The following is a 25,834-nucleotide window of genomic DNA, read 5'->3' as shown; positions in this document are numbered from 1 at the left end:
TTACATACCCCATTTAGCCAATTACAAACGGGTACAAAGTATGCTTAAAAAAGCACGCAAAGTGGAGCAGCAACAGTAGAAGCAAAAGAAAAAACGGATGCAAAGCTAAATAACAGCAGAAACCACAACAACAGCAAACACATCAAAAAAAGCTACAACAACAACAACAACACAGCTGCACACAAGCGAGCGCAGCCAACAGAGACAGCGAGGGAGAGGGAGAGAGAGAGAGAGATAGGAAGCGTATATGAACTTGTGTGTGAGCAGTCCAAGAGCAACAACTGAAGCTCAGGCTTTTTCGCTTCCTTTTCGCGGCTGTTCTAACTCTCTGGCCAGCGATAATTGAATGAAACTAAGTGTGCTTATGCGTGTGTGTGTGACTGTGTGTCTGTGTGTGCTTCTGTTTGCGTTATACATGTATGTAAGTGTGTGTGTGCTTGCATACGTGCTTGTGCGTGTGTGTGTGCCGGCATTGCTTCATTTAAAAATAGCTGCTTTGTTTATGTTGCAGTTCTGTGTGTGGGTTGTGTAGAATCCACCCACAGCACTTTGCCGTGGAGTCAGCGAATGTTGAAAGGCATCACAGTAAGTCCTAGATTGAAATGAAACGGGAATGTTTAAAGTGGCAGTGACCAAGTCGATGCTCTTTTTCTTAATCAGCACTTCGAGCAACTTGTGTCCTTCGGCAATAAGCCAGTTGTCTCCAGGACAGCTGCTACACAATCGTGTGCCCCTCGAAGCGCCCCGCTCTTTCGGATTATACGACACCTGAGATGACAGTTAGCATATGGCATGTACGCTTGACAACAAGGGAGCGGTGGCTGTGATCCCCTCACAGGCAGGCAAGCACACAAGTCCTGGCAGCCCGTCAATGCTTGACGGGGCTAGGCTGCTATTGGGCCGTCAAAAAATGTCAATTATTTTGAAGTTAATTTCATTTTCATATTCTATAAAAAAGTCAGGCCCAGGCACAGACACAGACACAGACACAGACACATTCAACTAGAGGCATTCAGCAAACATATGTGCGCCGTTGTGATTGTTACAATATGCTTATACTTTTGTTTGCCCTGCCTTGTACACTGCAAAGAATAGGCGTGTATTTTTTAGTTTTGAAGTTGATATAGACTCTAATAAACTGTTTGTAAATAATAATCTATGCTAGTGAGCGTATTTTTAGTAGTAGTTCCGATTATAATATTAATTGCACAACTTATCATAGTTTATTTGATTCTTTTCGCTCTCTGTATATGTACGGCTGTGTGTGTCTATTAAAGAACAATGGATTGATGACGGCGCCCAAATGGTTGCTGTTTTCTGTAAGCGCTACATTTGCCATGCCATAAATTTGCAACTTTAAATATACGTAAACAGCCATAAACAGACACCCAAACCAACGAGCGTCTATTGGACGAGGGGGTTCAGCTAGCCAAATAAATTATTGTGTGGTTGCCTTTATTCTATGTGCCAATAATATATTTATGGCTCTTACATTTTTGTTCACAGAAAAATGTGACTTTCAAAAATTGGAAAGATTTCTTTTTTTGTTTGTGTTATTAATTTAAAATACCGAGAAAAGATTTTTTTTGGAAGTACCCACTACAAGTGTATGAAAATGATGGTGGCAACATTTTGTGTTGAATTACATTGTAAATGGTTTTGATGCTGAATGGAAAGAAGAAGAACTCAGACAGAGCCTCATCAAGTATGTGCGTGTGTGTGTGTGTGATGAGTGTGGATAACAATATAACAAATAATTTCGATTGATTTGATGTAGCAGCTAAATTAAATTTACCACAGCGACCATCAGGCTGGCCTATTTATTTATTTTAATTGAATTTATTTCGCACCACAGAAACAACAAAAAAATGTGGTAAAGTATTTCGTAGCATAATATGTACACGGACTTCCCCTCGCCCCTTGGCCTTGCAGCACTGATTACGCAATTATGCACTAAATTGAAAGCTTGCCCATGTGTGCGTGTGTGTGTGTGTGTGTGTGTGTGTGTGTACTATAAATTTGCATAGTTCCAATTGCTAAGCAAATTTGTCCCAAAAAACAAAAAAAAAAACTTTGCAAAAACAAAAGGATACAAGCAACTAAAGCGGAAAATGCCAAGCGGGGGTTGTCTCTCATGGGGGGGGGGATGGCGATTGGAATGTTGGGTGGTTGGGCGGTTGGCTGGCTGGCAGAAATGATTGTTATTCGGACGAACTGTAAATGTATTTTCGGGCAAATGGTAAAACATACAAATGCCAAAAGACAACTGCTTGTGGAGTGGCCCAAAGGACAAAGTACAAAGGGCACAACGCAAAAGAGATGCGCTTGTGTGTCAATGTGCGAATATTTATACCCTAATGCCCAAGTGAAAAGAGTATATTGGTTTTGTGCAATTCCCGTCTTGCAGTCCGTTCATGCTTTTTCTTTGGAGACTGGGAAAATATACTCTTCTGTTCTGTCAATGGATAAGTTGGTGAACTTTTCGATATACTAACTATCGATAAGCCCACCCGCATAATTGCAAACAAAATCTTTCTATCTAATAGAGCCAATCGATAGAAGTGCATATCTACCAGAATTTTGAAACTCGCAAAATATATTTGATGTCCGTTAAAGGTCGATATACGAGTAACCTCCTCCTAGGATTGGTAAGATTTCATAGTCACGACGACCAAATTTCAAAGGCATATTAAGGATTATTCAATGGTCAAGGCATAAACATCCACTGTCATCCAACCCCCACCCCCACAAGGTTATTAGAGTATTCCGCAGTCGTTTCCTGCCCGACTGCAACATTCCTACTTGTCTCTTGTTTCTCTTGTGGGGGCCACTGTGTAAAATGAGTATGTGCATGCTAAATAAAACGGACGAACTCAGAGTGGGGTTGATGGGGTTGATGGGGTTGTTGGGGTTGATGGGGTGAGGGGTTGAGGTGCTGGGCGGCACTCGTGTATGGGATGGGTCAGATGGCCGATTGGGATGGACATGTTGCTATTGGCGATAAATATTTTGTAAATTGGCCCGCATTTTGTTGAGCGTCAAATGCAATTTTAAATTTACGTCTGCCACACAAAGGCAGCCAGTAGCCAGCAGCGTGCGGTGAGGCAGTGTGGCAGTGCTGCAATTCAACAATTAATTAGAACGCTGAGCAAACCACAAAAACACACACGCACATCACGTAAACACACACACACACACACAGATACAGACGTACATAGAACACACGCACATTCATACAACACACATGTGGCAGTCATCTTCCAATTAAAGTGGTTTTGGGTGTGTGTGTGTGTGTGTGTGTGTGTGTGTATGGGATGATGTTCCAAATTAAAATTGTTTGCATTTGCTATTCAAATTGGTCGGCTGCCTAATTTGAAAATGTCCATATCATTTTATGAATTGATGTTAAGTTGCTTGTGACCAACTTTAACTTTACGTATGTGTTTCAATAAATCTGTAAAAGCAGCAATAAATATAAATATTTACTCGAATATGTAATACATATACATAAATATATATATATTTACTTATTACTACTTTTAAAGCCTTTTAATGCTACAGTGAAATTGAAAAGGCATTTATACATTTTTTAATAAATTTAATAATATTGTTACTTGCTTCTTGGAAAATTGATAAACCATATTGATAAATAATCAAAGCAAAATAAATAAAAATGAAATTGCTGTCGTTTATATAAGCTGACGGTGCATTACTGGTAATTGTACTTTATAATGAGGATGGCGACTGTTTTAACACTTCATTGCCATATTATTATGAATATTTATTTTTCTTTTGTGTCATGAAGCATTAAATTAATGACATAAATAAGCGAGAGGCTTTTAAAGCGTTTATGCGAATGGCATGCAATTAATTAATGATAAATTTTTGTTTTTTTTGTAATAATTTCTTTTTGCATTGCTTTCCTGCTCGTTGCTGGTCGATTCGACTCGGTTATATAAGCAGAAGTAAGCAAACGAACAAACATTACTAGCGACGCTGGTCACGACAACAGCAACAGCAGCAACAGCAACAGCAGCAACAGCAGCAACAGCAACAGCAGCAACAGCATCAGCAGCAACAGCAACAGCAGCAACAACAACAACCTCAAAAAAAGTACAATAAAAACCGCAATGACAACAACATTAAAAAATGGCGCAAACTGAAAACAAGTCGAACAAAAGTGCCGTTAATAAACGCCGCACACACACACACACACACACACACACACACACACATGCACAGCCAATAACAAACGTATAATAAATAAAACAGCATGAAAATTGTGACTGCGTTATGTACGATTATGTACATATGTACATGCATGTACATACATATGTATATAAGAATACATATAATGCGTATTCTACTTTGCTCATTTAAGTAATTAATTAGTTGTTTGTTTAAATCAGTGAGTAATTGAGTTGTGTTCTATTATTATCGCAACTTCATTTCCTTCTTCCAGATTCCTTCTTCGATTAACTCTATTCTCAACAACGAGACTTGCATATTAATATCAGTATGACTAGATCTTGTTCAAATATAAGTCGTTAAATTATAAATTATCAAATATAAATAAATGGAATAGGCAATTAATTTTAAAATAGTACAAGTAATAAGAGCGGAGAGCTTTTCTTATTTAATTTAGGCAAAGTTTTCTAATTTCCAAAAGCATTTTAATTGTGTATGTAGATCTTTTACATTATTTTTTTTATACTTTGTTGCCGAAGGTATCATTTTGTGTAATGCCCGTCCTTCAAAGATCGGCGTATGCCACGCCCACCTTCTTTGGGTTTGAGTTGTCAAATTTGGTGAGTATTTTAATGGTAGCCGCCTTTTTAAGGTCACACGCCCATAATCGCCAATGCTTATATTTCAGAAAGTGTAAGTCGATAAGACCATATATCGCACACAAAAAATTTCAACCACGCCCACTCCCAGATCTAGAAATATTTCCTTTACTAAGAAATATATTTCTGAAAAATAGAAAACAAAAAGTTGTTTTTTCTAAAATCCAGCACGACTTATTTTGTAAATATTGAGACATATATCTGATATCTGGATATACTCAAATGACACTCGGTGCAGATAATACTGCTATATAGTATTCAGTATGTATATAGTATATAGTATACAGAACTCTTCAAATTTGCTCTTAACTTTCAGATGTTTGTGTCATATTTTTCATGACTTTAAAGAGATACAAATAATGTGCAAATAATGATTAAATAAGCATGAATGCATATGGTAATCTTCTGCTAAATCTTAAGCTAACATCACATGTGAATCGATATTCAATGAGCAAACAATTAGATAATCGGGCAACAAAAGTCCTTGAAGTCCTTGCCAATTAAATAAATGAAGGCATAAAATTTGTTTGTTTATTTGCGCACTGTCCATTTAAGTGGTGAGCAGCATGGCCAGTCTCACACACAGTCTGACATGCATCCATAAAAACAGGAGAAGCACACACACACACACACACACACACACACACACACACGCACACGCACACACACACACACACACTTGTACATGCAAATATTAGGCTCGAGTAAAATGTGTAGCATACTTGTCTGCTGCGTGCGTGCTTTAATAATGCCTTTTATTCTTTTAATATGTTAAACAGCGAAGGCATGAGATAGGGATGCGAATGACAAGTGCATATGGCGCATAGGTTTCACTGTGGTCAGCCACCGACAAGTGAGTGGGCGTGTCAGCGAGAGCTGTTGGGGGAGGTGAGAGGCGTGCGGTGAGATATTGCCCGGTACGTGGGCATTTCACTGCCATACGCGTATGCGTAATGTGTGGTGTGTGTGTGTGTGCTCGTGTGTGTGTGTGTGTGTGGGTGTGTGTGAATGCGTGCGTGTCCCGTATTTGTTTGGCCATCGTGTAATTTGATATGCCAAAGTTTTCGACACTCAGCGAAACATATTTCAGCGACGTGCCTTCATCCATATATAATTGCTTTAATGCCGCCAGAATTGCTATCCATCCAGCCCAATGCCAAGTGTCTGCCATTTGACGCTCTCGAACCTTGTGGTACGTCAACAAAAACAAGAACAAGAAACGAGAAACAAGAAACAATAAACTCCCACGATCATGAATTCATATAGCAAAAGTCAACTAGCAATTAAAATTGTGATGAGCCTCGAAGGTTCACTCATCACATTTATAAGGTTATTACTATTTACATATATTTACAATCGACGCAAAGTGGTTCAGAAAAAAAGTTTTCTAAATTTGCGAGAAACTTGCAATAATATTTAGCCAAAGAGTAGGGGCGGGGGGATGGAATATACCCAATTGCCCGCTTGCCGCAATTGAGTATTTGCTGTCCAGCATTGTGATTGCAATTATCTCGGCAACTATGGCAGTTGCGATACAGCATAGCCGGCTTGAGTATGGCAAATATGCTGGCCAACCTCAATATTTAAATATGGCCTGTGTTGGAGCAGCCATTACTTTAAACTGTCACTCAAAGTCAGGCATTGTGTGTGTTTGCCAGCTGCATAACGATGCGTGCAGGGACAATTACACGCATTGTGTGCGCCAGGATTGTCACAAATACACGTACAACCACACACACGCATACACACATACACCCATAGAGCGAAATAGACATGCAGAATAAGAACAAACATTAGTTTTGCTAAACATAAACGCTTCTATATTGCCACATAAAGTGTCAACAGTTGACAGTCTCAACTTTGCACAATTTACGACATTTGCTAGGGGTTGGCCACAATAATCCCACCCGAACCCCCAATTCGCCCCACTTTCACCTAGTTTACTACTGCAAGAAACGTAGAGTTGCCAATTCCCAATTACATTATCATCATGCACAATGGTCACACAAACACACCGACACTCACATATATGCACAATGTTATGAGCGCATGACAAACCGCAACAGCTCTGCTCATCTTGGCCATTGCATTGTGGCAGAGAGGGGTGTAGGGTGGGGGCGGGCGGTCTGGGTGTTACGGCTTGAATTAGCCTTATTGTTCGGTTGGTCATTTGTTATAAAACGACAGAAGCACATCACGTTAATTGCCAATTAGAAATGTGAAGCATTAGTTCGATGTTTATTATATGCGTCTACATGCTCAAATATATATGTCAATATATATATATATTTATATATATATATATATATATCTATGTGTGTCATGGTCGTACTGTTGACTAGTTGTCGACGCTTGATTGAACGTCCTCAAGTAGTGTAGACAGCTGCGTAATTAATACTACTCCAACATATTTATTAGACGCCTGTCATTTCTAACACACATTCCGTCTCTCCACACTGCTCATCACCTGTCAAGCAGCCCTGAAATGGGCGTGACTAGTTGTCAAAAGCTATAGAAAATAGTATTATTTTATGTAAGTTAAACATACATAAGCAATTCTGTATTTTTTTATTTTTATATGGTACTATTGTTATGTTAACTGTGTCTTTGTTGTGTAATTTTCTTAACTGTGTGTTATCTACAGTCAATAAATGTTAAAGAAACAACTGGAAAATGTGAATCCAGTCCTAAGTCGTTGGTTTGTGCCATATCTCTCTCTGTTGTTAGGGATATGGTTAGATGGACCGTTTAACAGATATGTATTACTAGACCTTGTAGAGTTGATCTGCTGACATCTCAATTTTAGTTTGTTGTTTGAAATATTATACTATTGTTTATATATATTTTGTATTGTATATTATATTTTACTGGGTATGTATGTCGAGGCCTACCTCACAGCTTAAGTGTCCCATATCACCTAAGTCGCATCTACCAACCGTTTGTTTCTCAAGCAGCTATATGTTATAGTTGTGAGATCCGGTAATTTTCCATTTTTGTGCTTTTTCAAAACGTTGCAAACTTGAAAACGTGATTAAAATAATCAGTCATTACTTGAATCAAGCTTGCAAAGTTCTGGCTAAACTAATATACATCTATTTCATTTGTCATTCCGTTACAGTTGACCCTTTTTTATTAGCCAACAAAATCACTCTCACTTGCTGATTTGACAATTGAAAATGAAAATTGTATTTAATACTGCAGATTTGCAGAGCAGTCCTCTTCAATTAAAAATATTCCATTTGTAAGATCAGCTTTTATAAGTTCTGAGTTGATTTATGCTTGCATAATTAGACAGCTTAATGAGTTAATTATCTCTATTTATTTATATGTATTAACTATAATATACTTAAATACAAATAATATTACAGTTAATAATATAGGTAAGATAAGTATATTTTATGTATTATTACACTTGTTACACAATCTATTCTGCTGCCAAGCTTATCAATCAATATTGTACAAGAAAAATACTTAAAAGCATTTCGACATATAAATCCTTGTAAGAGTGAAGGCCCACAGCTGACTGACTAAGTGTGTGTGCACGTGTGTATTTGTGCAGCACATAACGTATTCAATTAATAAATGATACTTTCAGTGGCAAGAAGCTACGAAAACGACTACGACTGTGACTCTGACAACAAAACAAATTGCGTAAGCACCAAGTATGCCAAAAAAAAAAGGCTTGCAGCCAAATTATTCTTATGGTGCGTGTGTGTGTGTGTGTGTGTATAAAGAGTTGCCTGCATGAGGTGTGCTACGTGATATAAATGCGAATGATGCCACTAAAATTATAAAGCGAAAACAGTGGAAAGCCGATCCAAGGACACCCTATCCAAGCAAACTGTGGCTTCTCTACTCAGTAGACTTGGAATCTGGGCAGATTCTGCCTGAATTGATTTCATATTTTTAATGTTTCAGAATGCTTAGATTTTGCTTTTCAAATTCCTTACTGATTACTTGCCATTCTATGCAGATATGAATTATATTAATTACCATTATTTGATGGTCCAATATTCGAAATAGATTTTCTATGCCATTTCTGTCTTACTGCTTATCTCTCTCTATCTATCTGCCTTCTTAGCTTTTAAAAAATTGTGAATTGTTTTTAGTAAACAGTAAATAAATAATAATAGAAAAATAATTATAGTCCATTACTCCCATTGGAGAAATGTGCATTGGATGAGGATGTCATCCTGCCACTGTTTGCAAGCTCGTGCTTAATACGCGGATTCCATAAGAAAACTAGATCAGGTCATGGCATGACTCTGTTCTAGTAATAGCAGCTGACTAAATATCAGAGTCTGAAGAAGTAAAACATATTTGTAGTAAGCTGGTATAACACCAGTGATCGGTAGGGAAGGCTAAGGACGCTCCTCAAGTCTTCGAGCACATGGAGAACGAGGTGTAGCTGTTTGGATAGTGTATTTGGGTTAGCCGGTAGCAGGTCCATGTTAACTAGGCTTACCTTGGCCATAAACAGTCATGGGTAATAAAGCGCAAGGAGGCAAGGAGACTTGACTCACATATTCAACACAATAAAAGCTACCAAATCTGGCGAGAGCTCTGCATCTTATCGCTCAGATAGCATTCGATTCGATACATAAGAAGAAGCCCACGCACATCTACACACACACACAGAGACAAACGCACATACGCACATACGCACACACACACAGACGCAACATTTGCAAAGAACCGGAAACGGATACAAAAATTTCGTATTTTTCGGTATTATGGACTTCATCTTGCTAGGATTTGCTGGCATATCCAAACAAAAGACGTCAGCAGCGAGCAGGTGTTGGTTGCTGCTGTGAAGCTTCACATCACAGCGGGGGATGAGCAGCTTAGGGGGTTGAAAGGCTGAGGGTCGGAGGGTCGACGGGTCGGAGGATTACGCATCAACGTAGACAAATTGCGTATAAGGCACGTCCCACACAAAACATTTGAAAAATTACTTTAAAACACTGACAGACCGAATGGAGAGCAAACGATTTCCTGCTGATTCTGCTGTTGCTGCTGTTGCTGCTGCTGCTGCTGCCAGACGTGAATGTGGTTATATCTTGCGATATGACAGACGGACAGACGGGCAGACGGCCAGGCAGGCAGAACAAAGCAAACATAAACGCATAGTCGACTAGCTGCTGCAAGTTGAAAGGTTGAAGGGGGAGCAGCGCGAATAACTCGCTCGGACAAAACGCCAAAATGTTCTTTGACGCATTCTGTGCGAAATACTCAGAAATGAAATGTGGCAACAAAAAAGAGCGCAGCATTTTTGAAATGTTTTGTGCGGTAGCGTTTATCTGGCCTTGAACTCATGAGCGCTTTTAAAAATAGAATAATTTTCAGCGAATGATGTCATTAAACAATCAGCAGTTGCCACGCCCATCACGTCCACGTTAACGCCCATGCACTTAAGCGCTCTGCTGAAGTCATCTCAAGTGTGACAAATATTGTTGATGCACACTTTCGAGCTATTAAAATCACTCATTCGCAGCGTGTTCACTCGTACTGGCTTCACCCGTTCCGTTGTGTTCCTTTACTTTTTTTGGTTATCTCTTTTTTTAACCCATCCCTATTCAAAATTGGTTAAAAGGGGACAACAATCGTTGGATCTACGGAGGTGAATGTACGGAATAATAGATTTGATATATTTTTCTTAATCTGTTCTATCGCTTAAAACTATCGGTCTATTTTGTTATCCATTTATCAAGCAGATCTGAAAGTCTTTAAGAAGAATATTTATCAAGAATATTAAATTCGGGATTCAATTCAAAACTTACAATTCCTTCCGGATGCCTTCCTAATGCTATTGAAATATTATGACGACCCGACAATAAGCACAGATACATATATATATATATTTTTTGGACAAAGTTGAAGGAGAAGGAGAAGTGTTTGTGTTTGTTGTAGTATTCGCTAGACTTACTTTTAGTTTGACTTACTTATGAAACTACGAATGGATACTAGGCTTGGGAACAGAGTATCTCTTTGCAGGCACTTTGGATTAGAGAACTCTGGCATTTTTTTCTTCTCACAATGCTGTATCCATTAAACGTCAAGTGCAAAGTGCAACAAAAGTGCTGCAGAAATGACGGTGTGCGTGTGTGTGTACTCGTATATATAATAAAAAGGCAAGTTTATAGCAAGAGCTTTACACAGAGATAGAAAGAGAGCAAGGGAGAGAAAGTTTTGAGGGAGGGAAACTCTAGAGATCTGGAGGGCTTTTGGTATAAGGCTTAAGGCGCTGCAGCTGCTGCTATTGACAATTGTAAAGAAATTTATGTTCGAGTGAACTTAACAAAAAGATGTGTAACTGCACACACTCACACACACATATATACACACGCCCACATGGTACACCCAGAAGGATGAGTACTTGGCTGTTGCTTTAGCTGACCTGATTGCTGTTTAGCTGATAAGCTCCCACATCCTCGCGCCCAGCTCGCACATGTGGCACAGACAGCCTGGCAGCCTTGGGGAAGCGGAGGCGTCACTTATCAAGTGATTTATGCTTGTAATTTACTAGTGCACTTTACACACACACACACACACACATACACATACAACAAGAGAGAGCTAGACAGACAGAGAGAGAGAGAGAGAGTGAGAGAGAGACAGCGTGGGAGTGAGAGAGAGAGAGAGAAGAAAGTCCCAAAAGTCTGCTATGGCAAATTGTCAAACAATGCAAAGCTTTTATTTAGAAAAGTCAAAGCACCGAACTACTACAGCCAGTGACCAGTGAGTCCCCATTCCAACCCCAATCGCAGCCTCAGTTCGCATCCCAACTCCCAGTTCCAGTCCCTAGGCAGGCCACATTACTATTACTGTCAAGTGACTCGCCGACGCTGCCCTTCGCCCTGGAAATGTTATTAACTGGCTCACGGATTCGGCTAAGGCTACCAACTTAATTAGCAGCAGAAGCCAAGCACAGCCAAGTTGTAATCGCTGTGCTCTAAACAGACAACAGAAGCAGGTTAACTAAAGTCACCGACATTAGAAAAACATGAGAGAAAGATAGCTGCAATTGGCAAGTTGTTGTTATAATTTTAAGCACTTAAAGAACATCGTCAATTGTTGGCTAATAATATAATTATATTTATAGATAGTGTCACTATTTTTTTTGTATACCATGAAAGATTGTGTAAAGAAGTTGTGCAAAAGCGCTTAACACTTAGAAGTATTTCCCAGCCCAGGTCAGCATCAACAATGGAGTCAATTTTTTGTATATCGTATAAAATAGCATATCATATCATATATAGACAGTGAAAATGATACTGCCAGAAAAATGCTCGATGAACGAATTAATAGTGTGTCGCGCATGATTGATAATTTTGTTAACTAAAACTGGAGACAGGTTTCTTGAAAGTCGATGATTTCAGTTTCTTTTTGCTAGCTCTTAAATGTGTGTAAATCGTGTTGGCAATAAATTTAGATATGTGTTTTAGTGGACTTAATACATTTAACTGCAACTCCTAAAGAACTTCATTAAAACGACTGACTTTGTTATATTTCGGCTAGTTCGAATCTTACGTTATTCACTATAATTCAAAGAAGATTCTAAAAATCTAGCTGAGCTTAATTTTTGGTTTTCACTCGTAGAACTTAAGGAATACTTTGCTGATTTTAATTGGGGCTTAATTGCAATTTCTTCTTTTCGTTAATTTGGCAGACTTCTTGTTACTAGATATCGTCTGCTCTTATTTTTAACGGTTTTGCTTAGTTATCTGCTGACTAGCATATCTCCAGGTGCTTCTCTCCCTTTTGCTCTGGCCTTCATTCAAATCACAAGTACCTGCATCTCCCCGCTCTACACCTCACTCTCCCCTGCACCAACTGCACTCGACACTCATCGTTCAACGTTCGCTTTGTGATCAAAAACTGTTTGCAAACTGTGGTGAGTGGTGGTGGGGATGTGGGTGCGGGTGCTGGTTCGGGTGCGGGTGCGGGTGCGGGTGTGGGTAGTTGTGTGCGGGCAGCGGCCCTTTTAATTAGCGCACTTCGCCACTCACTTTATCGGCTGCAGTGTGCACAGCAGCATGCGCATCAGGGTTGAGTCGATAGGGTGAAGGGGGAGAGATGAGGGGCAGCTGCAATATTTGCCTGTCAGTTGCCTTTTATCTCAATTTCGTTTCACCAAATTACAGTCGCTTTGTCACTGTGTCTACTCGCCTTCTCCAGTTGCGGTTATTCAAATATTTTATTTGTTCTCAAACCTACAAATGTATATACAGAAATTGGGTGCATTTGTTTCTTAAAAGTAATCCTCTTCGTGATCACATATTGGCATGTTAAATATCATGTGAACACATTTTATGATTTATATGACATATGTAATTGAAAAACTCTTTGAATACTGACTTTTTATGACATTAACTTTGCTTATTTATATTTGTTTGCCTTATGCAACGACAAATTTGGCCAAGAACTTAAAACTTGCCTTTGCCGCTTATTATGATTGGAGTTGTCATGAAAGTTGTAAAATGAAAACCGCCGTGAAAACTAGAAACTTTTCATTGTCTTTAAAAATAATCTTTAAATACACGAAAACAAATTCTTAAAATAAGGAACGCTTCTTTGTTTTTATCGAAAATATTTTTAAAAAATATATTAATGTAAAATCTGAATTTGTTCAAATTAAATTATATGAATTTATGAGTTGTATAAAATATTTGTATATTGAAAACCTAATATACTAATGTTTAATAAAACAATAATATTAAATAAAATAGAATTGAAAGAGTTTTTTATACATTTCTAAAACCGAACATTTTGTCTATTTTCAAACTTACCAACAGGTTTTTGAATGTGTGTATTTATTTTATTTATGTGTCGTCATTATAAGCCTATTATTTCTGCTTGAATTTGGACATTACAATTGACTTCAATAAGCATACACAATAAGAGCACCAGCTGCAGACTAAAGCTGCTTGAAATTTGAGCATAAGGCTTAATTGCAGATACAATTTGGTAAACTAGGCTAAAAACAAATAATTGTGCCTAAATGAAAATTGTCTGATTTAAAATTCATATTTCGTTTGAGTTATTACTTTCTGAGCAGCCTGCCGCTCCATTTATGGTATCCGTTTCGCTTTACTGGAATGCCATCAAGTGGAACGATTTGCAGCTCATTCATGTGCTCTAAAACACAAATCGTCATTGTTTCTCAACTCTTGACTCAAGCATATAAAGTATGAGTTTGTAAATTGGACAATTTTTGCTTCGCAAGTGTGCGGCACTTGTAACGCCTCCGTTTGCCTGCCCCTTGTGCTTTCGCGCCTTCACTTCACCCCCCAGCAGCTGTTGATGCTGTGCTGCTGCATAATCTTCGACAGAAGCAACTTGGCACTTTTGGCTAATGGCCATAATCTGCACTCATGGCATAATTTTCTGTTGTCTTGCACGCGTCGCTGGAATATTTTAGGTTGTGTATTTTGAAATTTGGCATCCCTGGCGCATAATGTCGTTCCTCGGCATTGCCGGCGAAAATCACATAAATACGCACGCAAACACTAAAGCACAAACACACTCACATACGAACACGAATTGGGTCACTAAGTCACTACTCGAAGTTGGTGCTGTGCCATCATTTGCCAAATGGTTGCCGACCGTCAGCTGAGCTCAGCTTTTAGTCTTAAATGGTAGCAATCCACACACAACAAAACATGCCTAAGTTCGTGTTGCCAATACTAATATGAATCAAGGCAGAGAGTCCTTGCTTATCCATATTCTCTACACTCTGAAAAAAATAGTGCTGAGGCCAAAAGGTAACTCAATCTTTTATTTAGAAAGTATATTTTTGAAACGAGTATATTTTATATTCAAAAACAGAGTTTTTCTTTTCTTAATTATATGGTAAATATTTCTAAAGTTCAAAATAAATATGTCACATTTTCATGATGACTTGACAAACGCAGCAGTCGAAAAGCAAAGGATTTTTCTGGGTTTGGATTTCTACTTTCTAGAAAAATTTAATTTGATTAAAAAAATTTTATGGAAAATATGGAAAAGCCCTTCTAAGTTTAAGCTTCTTCCTGCGTATATTTCGACTTTATTTTCAGAAAGAAAAACTTAGTTTTCAATGCGATTTTCTGAATTGCGGGCCGAATTTTTTTTCTTAGTGCACACAAAGATGAATTGCCGTTACTTTTTTATGACTTCAAATCAAAAAATACATATCGTAAATATCAGATAACCAGCTTCTTAAGATTACAATGCTGAAAAAAAAACATTTGTTACATATTCAATTCAAATCACACAAAATACAGTTACAGTCTACGAAATGAATATTTAAAGGCAAAAACGTTATCCAACTCTATCTGTATATTATTATTATTATAAGGAGTATTGTGATGAACTTTTGCAATAATTTAATAACTTGTACATATATATATATTTTGTGAGATTGTAAAAATGCAGATTGCCTGAGCAGCTAAATACATTTAAGGGACTCACCACATCGATGATTTGCATTAGTGTTAAGCCAAAACTCAGTTGCAATGGATCGGATTCGTTGACCACGGGTCGCTCCAAGCTGTTGTAGTTGTCCAGCAGGGCGTGCAGTAAACGCTTCTCGTGCGGTCCAGCTGAACAGGCTGTAAGAACAAAATATATATATATATAAGTTTATTTATTTTTGAAATACTCTCCTGTAAGGATGTGTGTGCATGCCACAAATACATAAGTCGCTGCCTAAAGTCAGCATGCAACAATGTTATGAGCCCAATAAGAAGCTTGAACTCAACCTCGAACTGTAACTCGCAACTCAATTCCATTTAATGAAAGTGTGGTGTGCTTTTGCTGTGTGTATGGGTGTGTGGTGGGTGTATGGGTGTGTGGGGAGTACAACGTTACAATGACTTTTCTGGGCTTAGAGTCAGGCAACCATGGCGGCAGTTAACCAGCATTAACGTATCGTTGTCATTGTTGCTGTCACTGTTGCTGCTTGCCCCTGCCACCTGCCACCTGGCTGCTGCTGCCAATTAAATTTGTTCAACCAATAAGTGGCATTGGTTTGGTTTGACGTTGCCAACAGTATTAGCCTGTGGCTGGGGCAGCCCAACAGCTTAAGCCACAGCCACAGCCACATCAGAAGCACATGCTTCTGCTTCTGCTTCTGCTTCTGTTTCTGTTTCTGCCTCTTCAGCTTTTAAGGGACGGCAACAGCTCCATGCCATGGCAGGGATTTGGTTGTCTTGTTTCTTCTTTAATTTTAAGTTTGTATTTTTTTGTTTTGTTGACCCAACCTCATGGCAGCAAGCAAGCATTTTCTGTATACACGTGCACAGATACGTTCGAGCTCAATTTATATTTTCATTTGTATCGCTATTGTGCTGTATTTATCTATTATCACTCAACAATCGCAATTTTCACCGAAGGAAGACAATGAAGAGCAGCGATTTCGCATGGATTTAATTCCCGGTCAGAGGACAGTTATGGAAAATTATTTTTCGACATTTTAAATGTTCTATCCATAGATATGCTCCTTGTGCAATGTCTGTCATCCTGTCTGTCCGTCAGAATTAGCAACACTTTGCTTATAGGCATGACTACGTCACATGAAATGCTACAGTTTGAGTGGCTTGCTAGAAATAATAATATTCTTAGAAGAGTTTGCTTTATATATGTTTTGACCTTGCAATCAATTGGTTAAGCTGATAAGAAGAACAATTCAAAGATACTTTTAAGTCTATATCAGTTTAAAATTTTAAGGACCTTTTGTAAATAGATGCGGAAAGAACACGCCAAGAATAACATTAATTTAAATATACTTTTCTCTGATATATTTCGAATCTCGTCTCCCTAAACGAATACCGATGGGACTCGAAATATATCAAAATAGATCGCTAGAGGAAACGAAAAAACATTTTTAAATTATAAACAGAGTTCATCAAAAAATAAACGATTATATTAATTCGATATTGTTCGATATTGATTTTCGATATTGATTTTTAGATTCTTACTTTAACTGCCAACGCCAACGTTCAAATGTCAGCCGTCGTCCTAAGAATTGTCTAAACCACAAATTTGTGCAAACAGTTTGGGCACTTTTGAGTTAAGCCGAGAGCCTTGAGTGGCAATTTGGAACAGCCACTGCATCAGGTCAGTTTGGACAATTAGGACAATTACTTATGGTCTAAAATGCAAACGTAGCAAACTCCACCGTCTTGCGGTGCACATTAAAGTACAATCAAGGAGTCGGCCAGTGCGGAACGTGCTCTCAACTGACCAAAGTTTGGACTGCAACAGCCAACAAAAGGAATCGAATCAAATCGATTGGAATGGAGTGGAGTGGAAGGTAAGGCAAGTGCTAAATAATTCATGGCATGCTTAAGGCACATTGCCAACTGTTGGAGCCCCATACACCAAACAAGTTTTGTTTATTGATGTGCCGAAAACTTTGCATCATTCTCAAGCATGTGGAACTTGAGCTGCAACAGCTGCCTGAGACAGGGAAAAGATCGAACTACTTCACAACTGCTCACACCTACCAATAATAATAGTCGCAGTAGTAGTTGAAGCAGTAGAAATAACAGATGTGTCAGCAAGTACACTTCATAACTATTTGCATCCCAGCCTGTACACTCTTTTTTCTTGGGCCAACAATCATAAGCTAAAAGTTTCCCCATTCAAAAGTTAAAAATGTACATAAATAAATACATTGGTGTTGTCCGCATATTGATAGATTTTTAATGGTTGCTATCCTACATATATGCACCAGAGACAAGAAATTTTATAGTTGCAGCTCCAGTGGCTCCAAACTGGAACGCTTATTGCATTAGCTTAGTGATAGATTTATATTTATTGGAGATCATGGTGACCATGGTATCCTAGAGTTAGTCTGAATATTATAAATTTTATGATTATAGTCATACAAAAATCACCCCAAAATGAAAATTTCCCTGAGAAAAAAGAGATCATAAGCGACTAGTTGACCTTGAATAGAAAACTTGGGAGAAACATGTCAATGAATATTATATATAACGCTTACTTTCTATCATATAACAGTCCTGGCTAACACACACTCAGGCACACATACATAACTGCGCAATCTGTTGGATTACAATTTGGGGGGCAATAAACTGGGAAAATCACATCACGTCGACCACGTTTTAATGTAGATTCTGGCTCATATGTCTACATACAGAATATGTGATTGGGTTGTTTGGCTATTGCTCCTCGAGGCGGAGGACGAGGAGGATAGGGAGGAGCTCTTACTAACCCAATCTAAGCAGGATTGAATACCCACTGCATTGTTGTTGGCTGCTCGTGAAATACATCAGCGATGGTCTCAGGGCCTTATTAATGAATGCATTAACGGGCTACGTGCGGCTTTGTCCCTTCAACTGACTGGGAGACACTCGAAGCCAGCTCGTTGGCCATTACAGCCACTAAAGTGCCGGCCATTAACGATTGCATGTCAGATGGCTGGTACAAGAGTGCCAAGAGCCTGAAGTAATTATGAGCAAAACAATTCCACCTACTGCGTTGACTTGCATGGCTGCATGGCAGCTGATGAAAAGGCAGCGGGCAACAGGCAACAGGCAACAAGAAAGTGCGCATTAACTTATAATGGCTAATTGCAATTAATTGCTCAATTAAGTGCCAACACTTGAGGTGGGCTCAAGGGTTGGCCTGGGTCGGGTTTGGGTTGTGGCACTTGCGTCTGCATGTCAAAAATTGACATGAAACAAATCTACGCGCATCTGCTGTGCATTTGTTTGGCCTAAACGTGGGTGGCCAAAAGGGGCTGGCTTATACACTGGCCAAAGCAGAGTGCCCTAGAGCTTGCGGCTGTTTGCCATAAATTATGCATGCGAAACACTCTGCGGCTACTTGGCCCCACTTGACAGTGGCAGTGGCAGTGGCAGTGGCAGTGGCAGTGGCAGTGGCAGTGGCAGTGGCAATGGCAGTGGCAATGGCAGCAGCATTGGTAGTGGCAGTGGCAATGCCAGCAGCAGTGGCAAGAGCGGCACTGGTACTGGCACTGGTCGTGGCAAGTGGCGTGTAGCGGGAAGCAAATGGCAAGTGGCAAAGGCAAATTAGTGCATTATCATGCAGGATTTGTTGCAATCGCAATACATTTGATTACCTATGGAATACGTTGAGTGCTTTTATTGTCTGTAACCAAAAAGCAAAACAAACAGCTGCAGTTATTTGGCGCTAAAATAAAATCTGCTTTGGCCAGCTAATTATGCGTTGAATATACAAACTGTAAATGTAACTGCAATTGCAAAGTTGCCCAAAGTTGGTTGGCGGGCAGAGCATTAAAATTGTGCGCGTTAATGGCCAAATTATACGAAATCATTTTCGGAATGCTATAAATGAGGCCGCAAGTTAATTCGACGGCGCTGCGAAAATAAAATGTAATGTCTTTTGGATGGCGCTTTAAATGAGCATCGAGCAGACACACACACACACAAACACACAAACACACACCACTTCATACACCCCACTGAGTGCCCCTTCATCCTCCCACGACACACGCTTCCATGCTGCTAGTCATGGCCGATAAGCTGCGGCCGTGCCACAAATTTAATCGAAATTGCTCTATGACTACATACACGCCCCCAGAATGCGCTCAATCTGTGTGTGTGTGCCTGTGTGTGTGTGTGTGTGTGTGTGTGCGTGTGTGTGCGTGTGTGTGTGTGTGCTAGCCTGCGTGTGTTTATCTTTTACGAGTATTTGGCCAGTCGTCGGGAAACATCGCCAAAGCATTGCGCAACTCCCCAAGAGGCCCCACATAATAATGTATGATGTACAGGTATATATGTATGTGTGTTTGCAAGTGTGTATGTACGTATATGTCTAAATAATTGTTATTATGTGTGGAAAATTACTTGCACGATGGAACAAGGTATATGAGCTAGAAAGAGCCCAATTACGTCTTTGATCGAATATATTAAGATAAATTAAATAACAATACGATTATCATATGTAAAACAAAACATAATTCATTAATTCAATACTTTAATTTATTTGTTAAGTCAATCAATTGGCATAAGGTTTCCGATACTCTTCGTTCCTTGTCGAACCTTTCAATACATTGATCAATGTTCAAAATAAAAATAATGTACGTGAAAAAAATAATAATAAGTGTAAGTAATTTTTCCCAATATCAAATTATAAGAAATGTGCGACAATTATAATTATATAATATTTATATATATATACTCTCTGTAAAACTGGTGCAAAACCACTTGCCTTTTTTCCTTATAAAAGCCATTTTAAATACATGTCAAATAAAAAAGGAATTAAGTTGGTAACATTAACAGAAAATTGCTTATTCAATGTTTTTTTAATAAACGAGCGAAAGTCGATTAAAAGCATTGCTGTTAAACTTAATTATGTGTCCAGCCTGCCGATTTGTTATAACTTCAAAAATGCGATTTGGCATCGATTTAACAACTTTATGGAAGTCAGGTAGTGGGATTTTGGATCATTCTTTAACGACAGCCTTTCGTTGTTGCTCAACTTGCACAAACTGTCGATGACCTTCATAAGCCTTCACTGCACAGGTTGCCCCACATGTCTCCTATGGGATCCAGGTCGCGTGATCTTACTCGCGATACCGAAACCACCTACGACAGACTAACGACACATATATTGGAGCATTATCCTGATGGAATAAGGTATTTGGGTCTGGTTGATGATCCATAAAGTTCACCAAAACTTTGTCCAGAAGGCTTATGTAACCCTCCGAGCTCATACGGCCTGAAATTTTACAAATCAGGGTCCTGTTGTGATTACTGAATGCAGCCCAGATCATGAGTGAAGCACCACCATAGCTTCGAATAGCGAAAAATCTCTCTGACTTCTTTAAGTCATTTCAGAAGTACTTTTGCAAAACTTAATGTGGCTATGTGGTGCGCCTTCGGTTATACAGTCGCTCACCTCGTTTTCTTCCAAACCAATCGATCACAATCTAATAAAATTTGTTGAACACCATGTTGCGATATTTGTAACCTTAAATAAAATAGAATTTTAGATGTCCTAGCATTTTTATCCAGCCCAGCCCGTAAGATTGCAGATTTTTGCCTGTGTGATAGTTTTTTGATGTTGGTTTTTTAGCATTGTGTTTGTAGTTTTTGTTTTTTAAATTTAAACACATTATCAATCGAACGACTTAATTGAATTGATATTGGCCTTTTGTTCACTCCAGTCTCCTTGTAAGCAAGCATCGTAAGTATCTCCTCAGACTAGACTGCTTTTTCCTTTCCCATTCCAAATTTTTGTATGCAACTAATCTGCTTCTACTTGCATAATATTATATGTATACTTAATTATCTTATTCAAAGAAAATCCATACAACGCCCTACTTACTTTTCCAAAGGCTTGAAAGTGACTGCCTTTAATTGAATTTCACACCCAAACTAGCCATAAAAAGGAAAAATCCCAAAAAACTTGGAAAAAATCTAACGGAAATTTCATTCCATTGATGCATCATAACAGAGTAAGGGTTGGTACAGTTTTTAGCAACATAAATACGACTACATTCAATAGACCTTCGCTGACAATATATATACTGATGAATTGCAGTTGTGTCACAAAGTTTTTAAGTACAATTAAAGTTGTATCCCCTACTGAGCACACAATGAGGTTTGGGAAGGATAGGTTTTCAGTGTATATTGCAGCTACTGCCAGCTTTTCAATCAATTTTCAGCTATGATTGACTATAATCCTGTCTAGCACGGCATTCCTACATAATACTGAGCATTTGTTTTTCTTAATATTGGTAGTATTTGACGAGTTTAGTTTGTAGAAGTGCTACGAATGCTAATCAATTGTTTATAGTTGATGTTTTAAATTGTTAAAATACAGGAAATGACAATAATATATAGGAAGAGTCACCTGTCTATCTGGTATAAGTCGTCTCAGAGTGCTTATTTGAAAATTGAAGTCTATTGTTAGCCTCGGCGTTCTTAACTCCTGCTCAAGTAGAAGGCCCTCATTATTTACTTTATGTAACCGCCAACTGTGCCAAAGCGCTTATTGGCCATTGTCGCTAAACTTAACCAACAACTGGCAAGCAGCAGGCGAACATAAATTACACCACAATACGCAGCAGCATCAAGCAACAACAGCAACAGCAACAACAGCAGCAACAACAACAACACTAAATAGTTTCTCTAGGCAACTTTGTGTCCGCCGCCGACCGCCTCCCCCAATTTCCAATTGCTGTAGCTGTGTAGCTGTGTAGCTCTGCATGACTTGGCCGTAGTTTATTGCAGCCACTGTGTCTGTCTGCGACTGCAACTGATTTAATTTTAGATACGCATAATAATTGCTTCACGCGAACGTGGCAGTTCGGCGTCTGCTATGGATAGGCGGTTGGGGCTTGGGCATTGGGGGTTTTGGGTTGTGGGTTGTGGGCGTGGCATATATTTTAAGGTATGCATTTGCATTTTTCATTGGGACACCCAAGCGATTTGAATGGGGCGTGACCAGATTAAGTAGTATTGCGGCTCAAGACTTAAACATATGGCAGCTTGATGCACAGCATTTAATAATGACGACAGCCGGTGAAGGGAGCGCGGGGGTAGGTTGACCTCGTTGTGGGGGGGCGGTTGACAGCACGGTGTAACGGTCACTTCCGTCACATCCGTCAGAATAACATTCAAGCAAGCATTTCACCAACTTCCGCTTTGACAGGCGTCGCTGTTGCTGTTGCTGTTGCTGCTGTTGCTGCTGATGACAACTCGTTAGTGTTGGCCATTTGGCCAGTGGCAAGCACCCAAATACTGATGCATACATACAGGTGAGCGTTGGGGCATAGAGCAATTACCTGACGCCGGAAACTGTTGCGTCCAAATTAATGTTAACGAGCCAAGTTAAATGGTTAAATTGTTTCTTGCCGCATTGCCACACACACGACAGCAACAGCAAACAGCAACAGCAACAGCAACAGTAACAGCAAACAGCAACAGCAGCAGTAGCAACAGCTGACAGAGTCGCAATGCGGGCCAAGGGTTAAGTAGCAGCCACATACATAGCATCTTGGCACCACAATGTTCTCAACACGCTGTCAGCTTGCCCGCCGTATCAGCTGCAAAAGTTTTGCTTACTCTCTGCACCTCATTGTTTCACCTGTTTGCGTACGCTATCCACTCTCCACTCCCCACTCCGCCTCACTCCGCCTCACTCCGCCTCACTCCTCTGCTCTCCTCTCTGCACCCCTCCTATACACTCCAACGTTTCTGCTCTTGTCGCTTTCTTTGCGCTGTTTGTCTGCGTGCGTGTGCGTGTGCGCTTATCGCTTACAGCCTTCAATTTAACAATTTCACTTTGTCACGTGCCCGGGCTCAGATTGCGCACCTGCCACGCCCACTTCTACCGCCGCACTCACCCACACTTCACGCTCAACCCCCACCAGACAGTGGTGTCTCCTACAGCCAAATGTTAATTTTTTTGTTCACTTTTATCGAGTCTTGTGTTTGTTACTCTCGTGCTGCCAGGCCACGGATTTCAAATGGCATCTTTCCAGATGGTCATTGTATCACTTCGATGGTCCACGTATCTTCGGCTGTCGGGTCCTCTGTCTGCGAGTCTCAATTTCATCTTTATGAACTTCTTGCAAACAATTTCAATCACTGCAGTGGATCTGCCGTCAGACTGCTAAATTTATTTTGTTAATTGAAAATTTGCTGAAGCCTTTGATTGAAATGTTCAGCAAGAAAGATTTTTATCAAACAATTACTTGGCTTAATCCGAGCTTTTCATACAATTTCCATTCAAAATCTATAAAACACGTAGTCAATGAGTTTTTGGTGACAGTTTAATTTACATTTGTTCTCAAATTATTCGACTAAATACTAATAGTAAGTGTGAACAAGAGAGAACGTTGCAGTCGGGCGCAACCGACTGTGAAATAATTTAATACCATAAGTAATACCAGCGAAGAAAAAGCAGCAAAAAGAAAATGTTGGCAGAATTTCCTAGTATTTCCAATAAAATACATATCAAATTTGATGGCTCTAACTTAAAAACTGCGGAAGACATAGCAATTTAAATTTGTAGGGAACGGGGGCCTGTGAACAGCGGGGATGGGTGTGACATATGAAATATGATTTTTGAAGGACATCGCCAACAGCCTACCAACCAAATTTGGTAACTGTAGCCTTAAAATTGTGGGAGAAATGTGGCTTTATCGATTTTATCGATTTCCTAGCCCCTTAGTGGACGTAGCACTCCAATTTTTACTTTGTTTGACGTCGGCCACTGACCAGTAAATGTTCCAAGTTTCAAGTCTCTATCTATAGGGGTGTCGATAAAAATTGCGATCATATAAACGGACAGACGGACGACAACATGACGGGCATTGCACAAAACCAATATACTGTGATATCTTCGGTATCAAATTTATCAAGAAATTTAGCTTACAAGTTCTTGAAACACCAATCTACAGTCTATAATCCACAACGAGATATATACACCCAATGGAAATTGACATCGGATTATGGAATATGAATTTATGGAAGCAATACTTAAATAATATCGACAAATCAGAGAAAGTTGGTGTCCTCAATCCGTGGAATAATGTAAACAATTCATTTATATGTGCAAATCTACATATGACGTAAAAGTATATACATATTTTTATGTAAATGGCATACAACTGGATTTATAAATTGGCTCAATTACTGGTTTTTCGTATTATAGCACAACGGCAATTTAAAGACGTTGTTTGTGTCATAAAGCAAAGTGTTGACAGACATCAAAGTTCAAGAAACTTATTAAACGTCTTAGAGCACACACACACACACACACATATATACACGCACACACACACAACTGCTTTTAGCCACTTAGCGTTTGACATGAATGTGCCACTAACGAGCAGAGTGTTGCGAGTGACGAGTGTGGCAAAAACCAGCGAGACGAGAAAATCCCAAGCACATTCACACTTGCATGCATATGTATATCTGTGTCTATGCCTGTGTGTGTGTGTCGCTTGAATTTGAGACGACTGAAGAATGTCGTTAGCTTGTTTATGCAAAGGCAATTTGGTTGTACCTATAAGCAGTCCCCATCAGGTACCCATCAATTTGGTGACTCCGACTGGGAAGATCACTGTGACTGCGAGTGTGATTGTGACTGATTGTGAGTGATTGTTGGTGTAGCAGCTAGGGTCTCATTAATCGTGGCAAATAATGTGACGAGGGATAGTCTGAGAAAAGAGCAACTTGCGCTTAGAACTAGAGAAGGAGTGATATAGAGGGAGAGCGAGAGCGGGAGAGAGAGAGAGAGAGGGAGAGAGAGAGAGAGAGCGAGAGACGGAGAGCGACTGATAATTTAAAATGCCAGAACAGACAGGTGTGTGTACTGATAAGCGGATGTGTGTATGTATATAGATATACATCAACATGTATTTATAAATATATGTAAGTATTTAAGTGCATGTGTGTGTGTGTGGGGGAGGTGCATAGTTATAGAATGTGTGTTAAGGGAAGGGGAAGTTGACTTGACAACTATGCAATTGCAGGCAATGAGCAGAGCAATGTGCAACTGTTTGGCAGACAAGCAACACACAACATGTAACATACACAAATGTTAATACGCTTAGGGAAAGCCAGCTTAAAGCTCGCAGATACTACGATGCATGTGTGTGTGTGTGTGCGTGTGTGTGCGTGTGTATTGCATAATGGCACACTCTTCAAAATGCGTTGACGTTGACTCTTTTTGTTCTCAAGTGCCCAGTCTCATTCTCATTCTCGTTCTCCTTCTCGGTCTCAGTCGCAGTCGCAGTCACAGTCTCAGTCGCAGTGGCAGCCTCAGTTTGCCACGTTCTTTTTTCCTATTTAACTTCGTTTTGGCGCTGACTATCTCCCTCTGTCTTGCTCTCTTCCATTGTGTGTATCTTCTCTGTCTGCTGCTCTCGGGAAAGGCATAAACTTTAAAGCCCGTGCCAGAGAAGTTTATTATGCATGCAACTGCCAATGTTTTTTTTTGTTTTTTTTTTTTTTTGTGTTGTGTTGCTTATGCATTGTGGT

The 25,834-nt window shown here is 39.5% G+C and overlaps 1 protein-coding gene across 1 annotated transcript in view; it reads right to left on the bottom strand.

Annotated features, from left to right (window-relative positions):
* LOC6564751 (neuronal acetylcholine receptor subunit alpha-7) overlaps nt 1–25,834 on the bottom strand; it is a 116,448-nt gene that overhangs the window by 48,527 nt on the left and 42,087 nt on the right. The window contains exon 2 of the mRNA XM_043216203.1: nt 15,300–15,439. Coding sequence (XP_043072138.1) covers nt 15,300–15,439 — 140 coding nt within the window. The remainder of the gene's footprint in view (nt 1–15,299; nt 15,440–25,834) is intronic.

This window comes from Drosophila grimshawi, unplaced genomic scaffold, assembly GCF_018153295.1.
Source record: "Drosophila grimshawi isolate 15287-2541.00 unplaced genomic scaffold, ASM1815329v1 contig_848, whole genome shotgun sequence".
In the NCBI taxonomy this organism is placed as follows: Eukaryota; Metazoa; Arthropoda; class Insecta; order Diptera; family Drosophilidae; genus Drosophila; species Drosophila grimshawi.
Note: the sequence above shows the minus strand (reverse complement) of the source record. Positions and strands in the feature narration are given on the sequence as shown.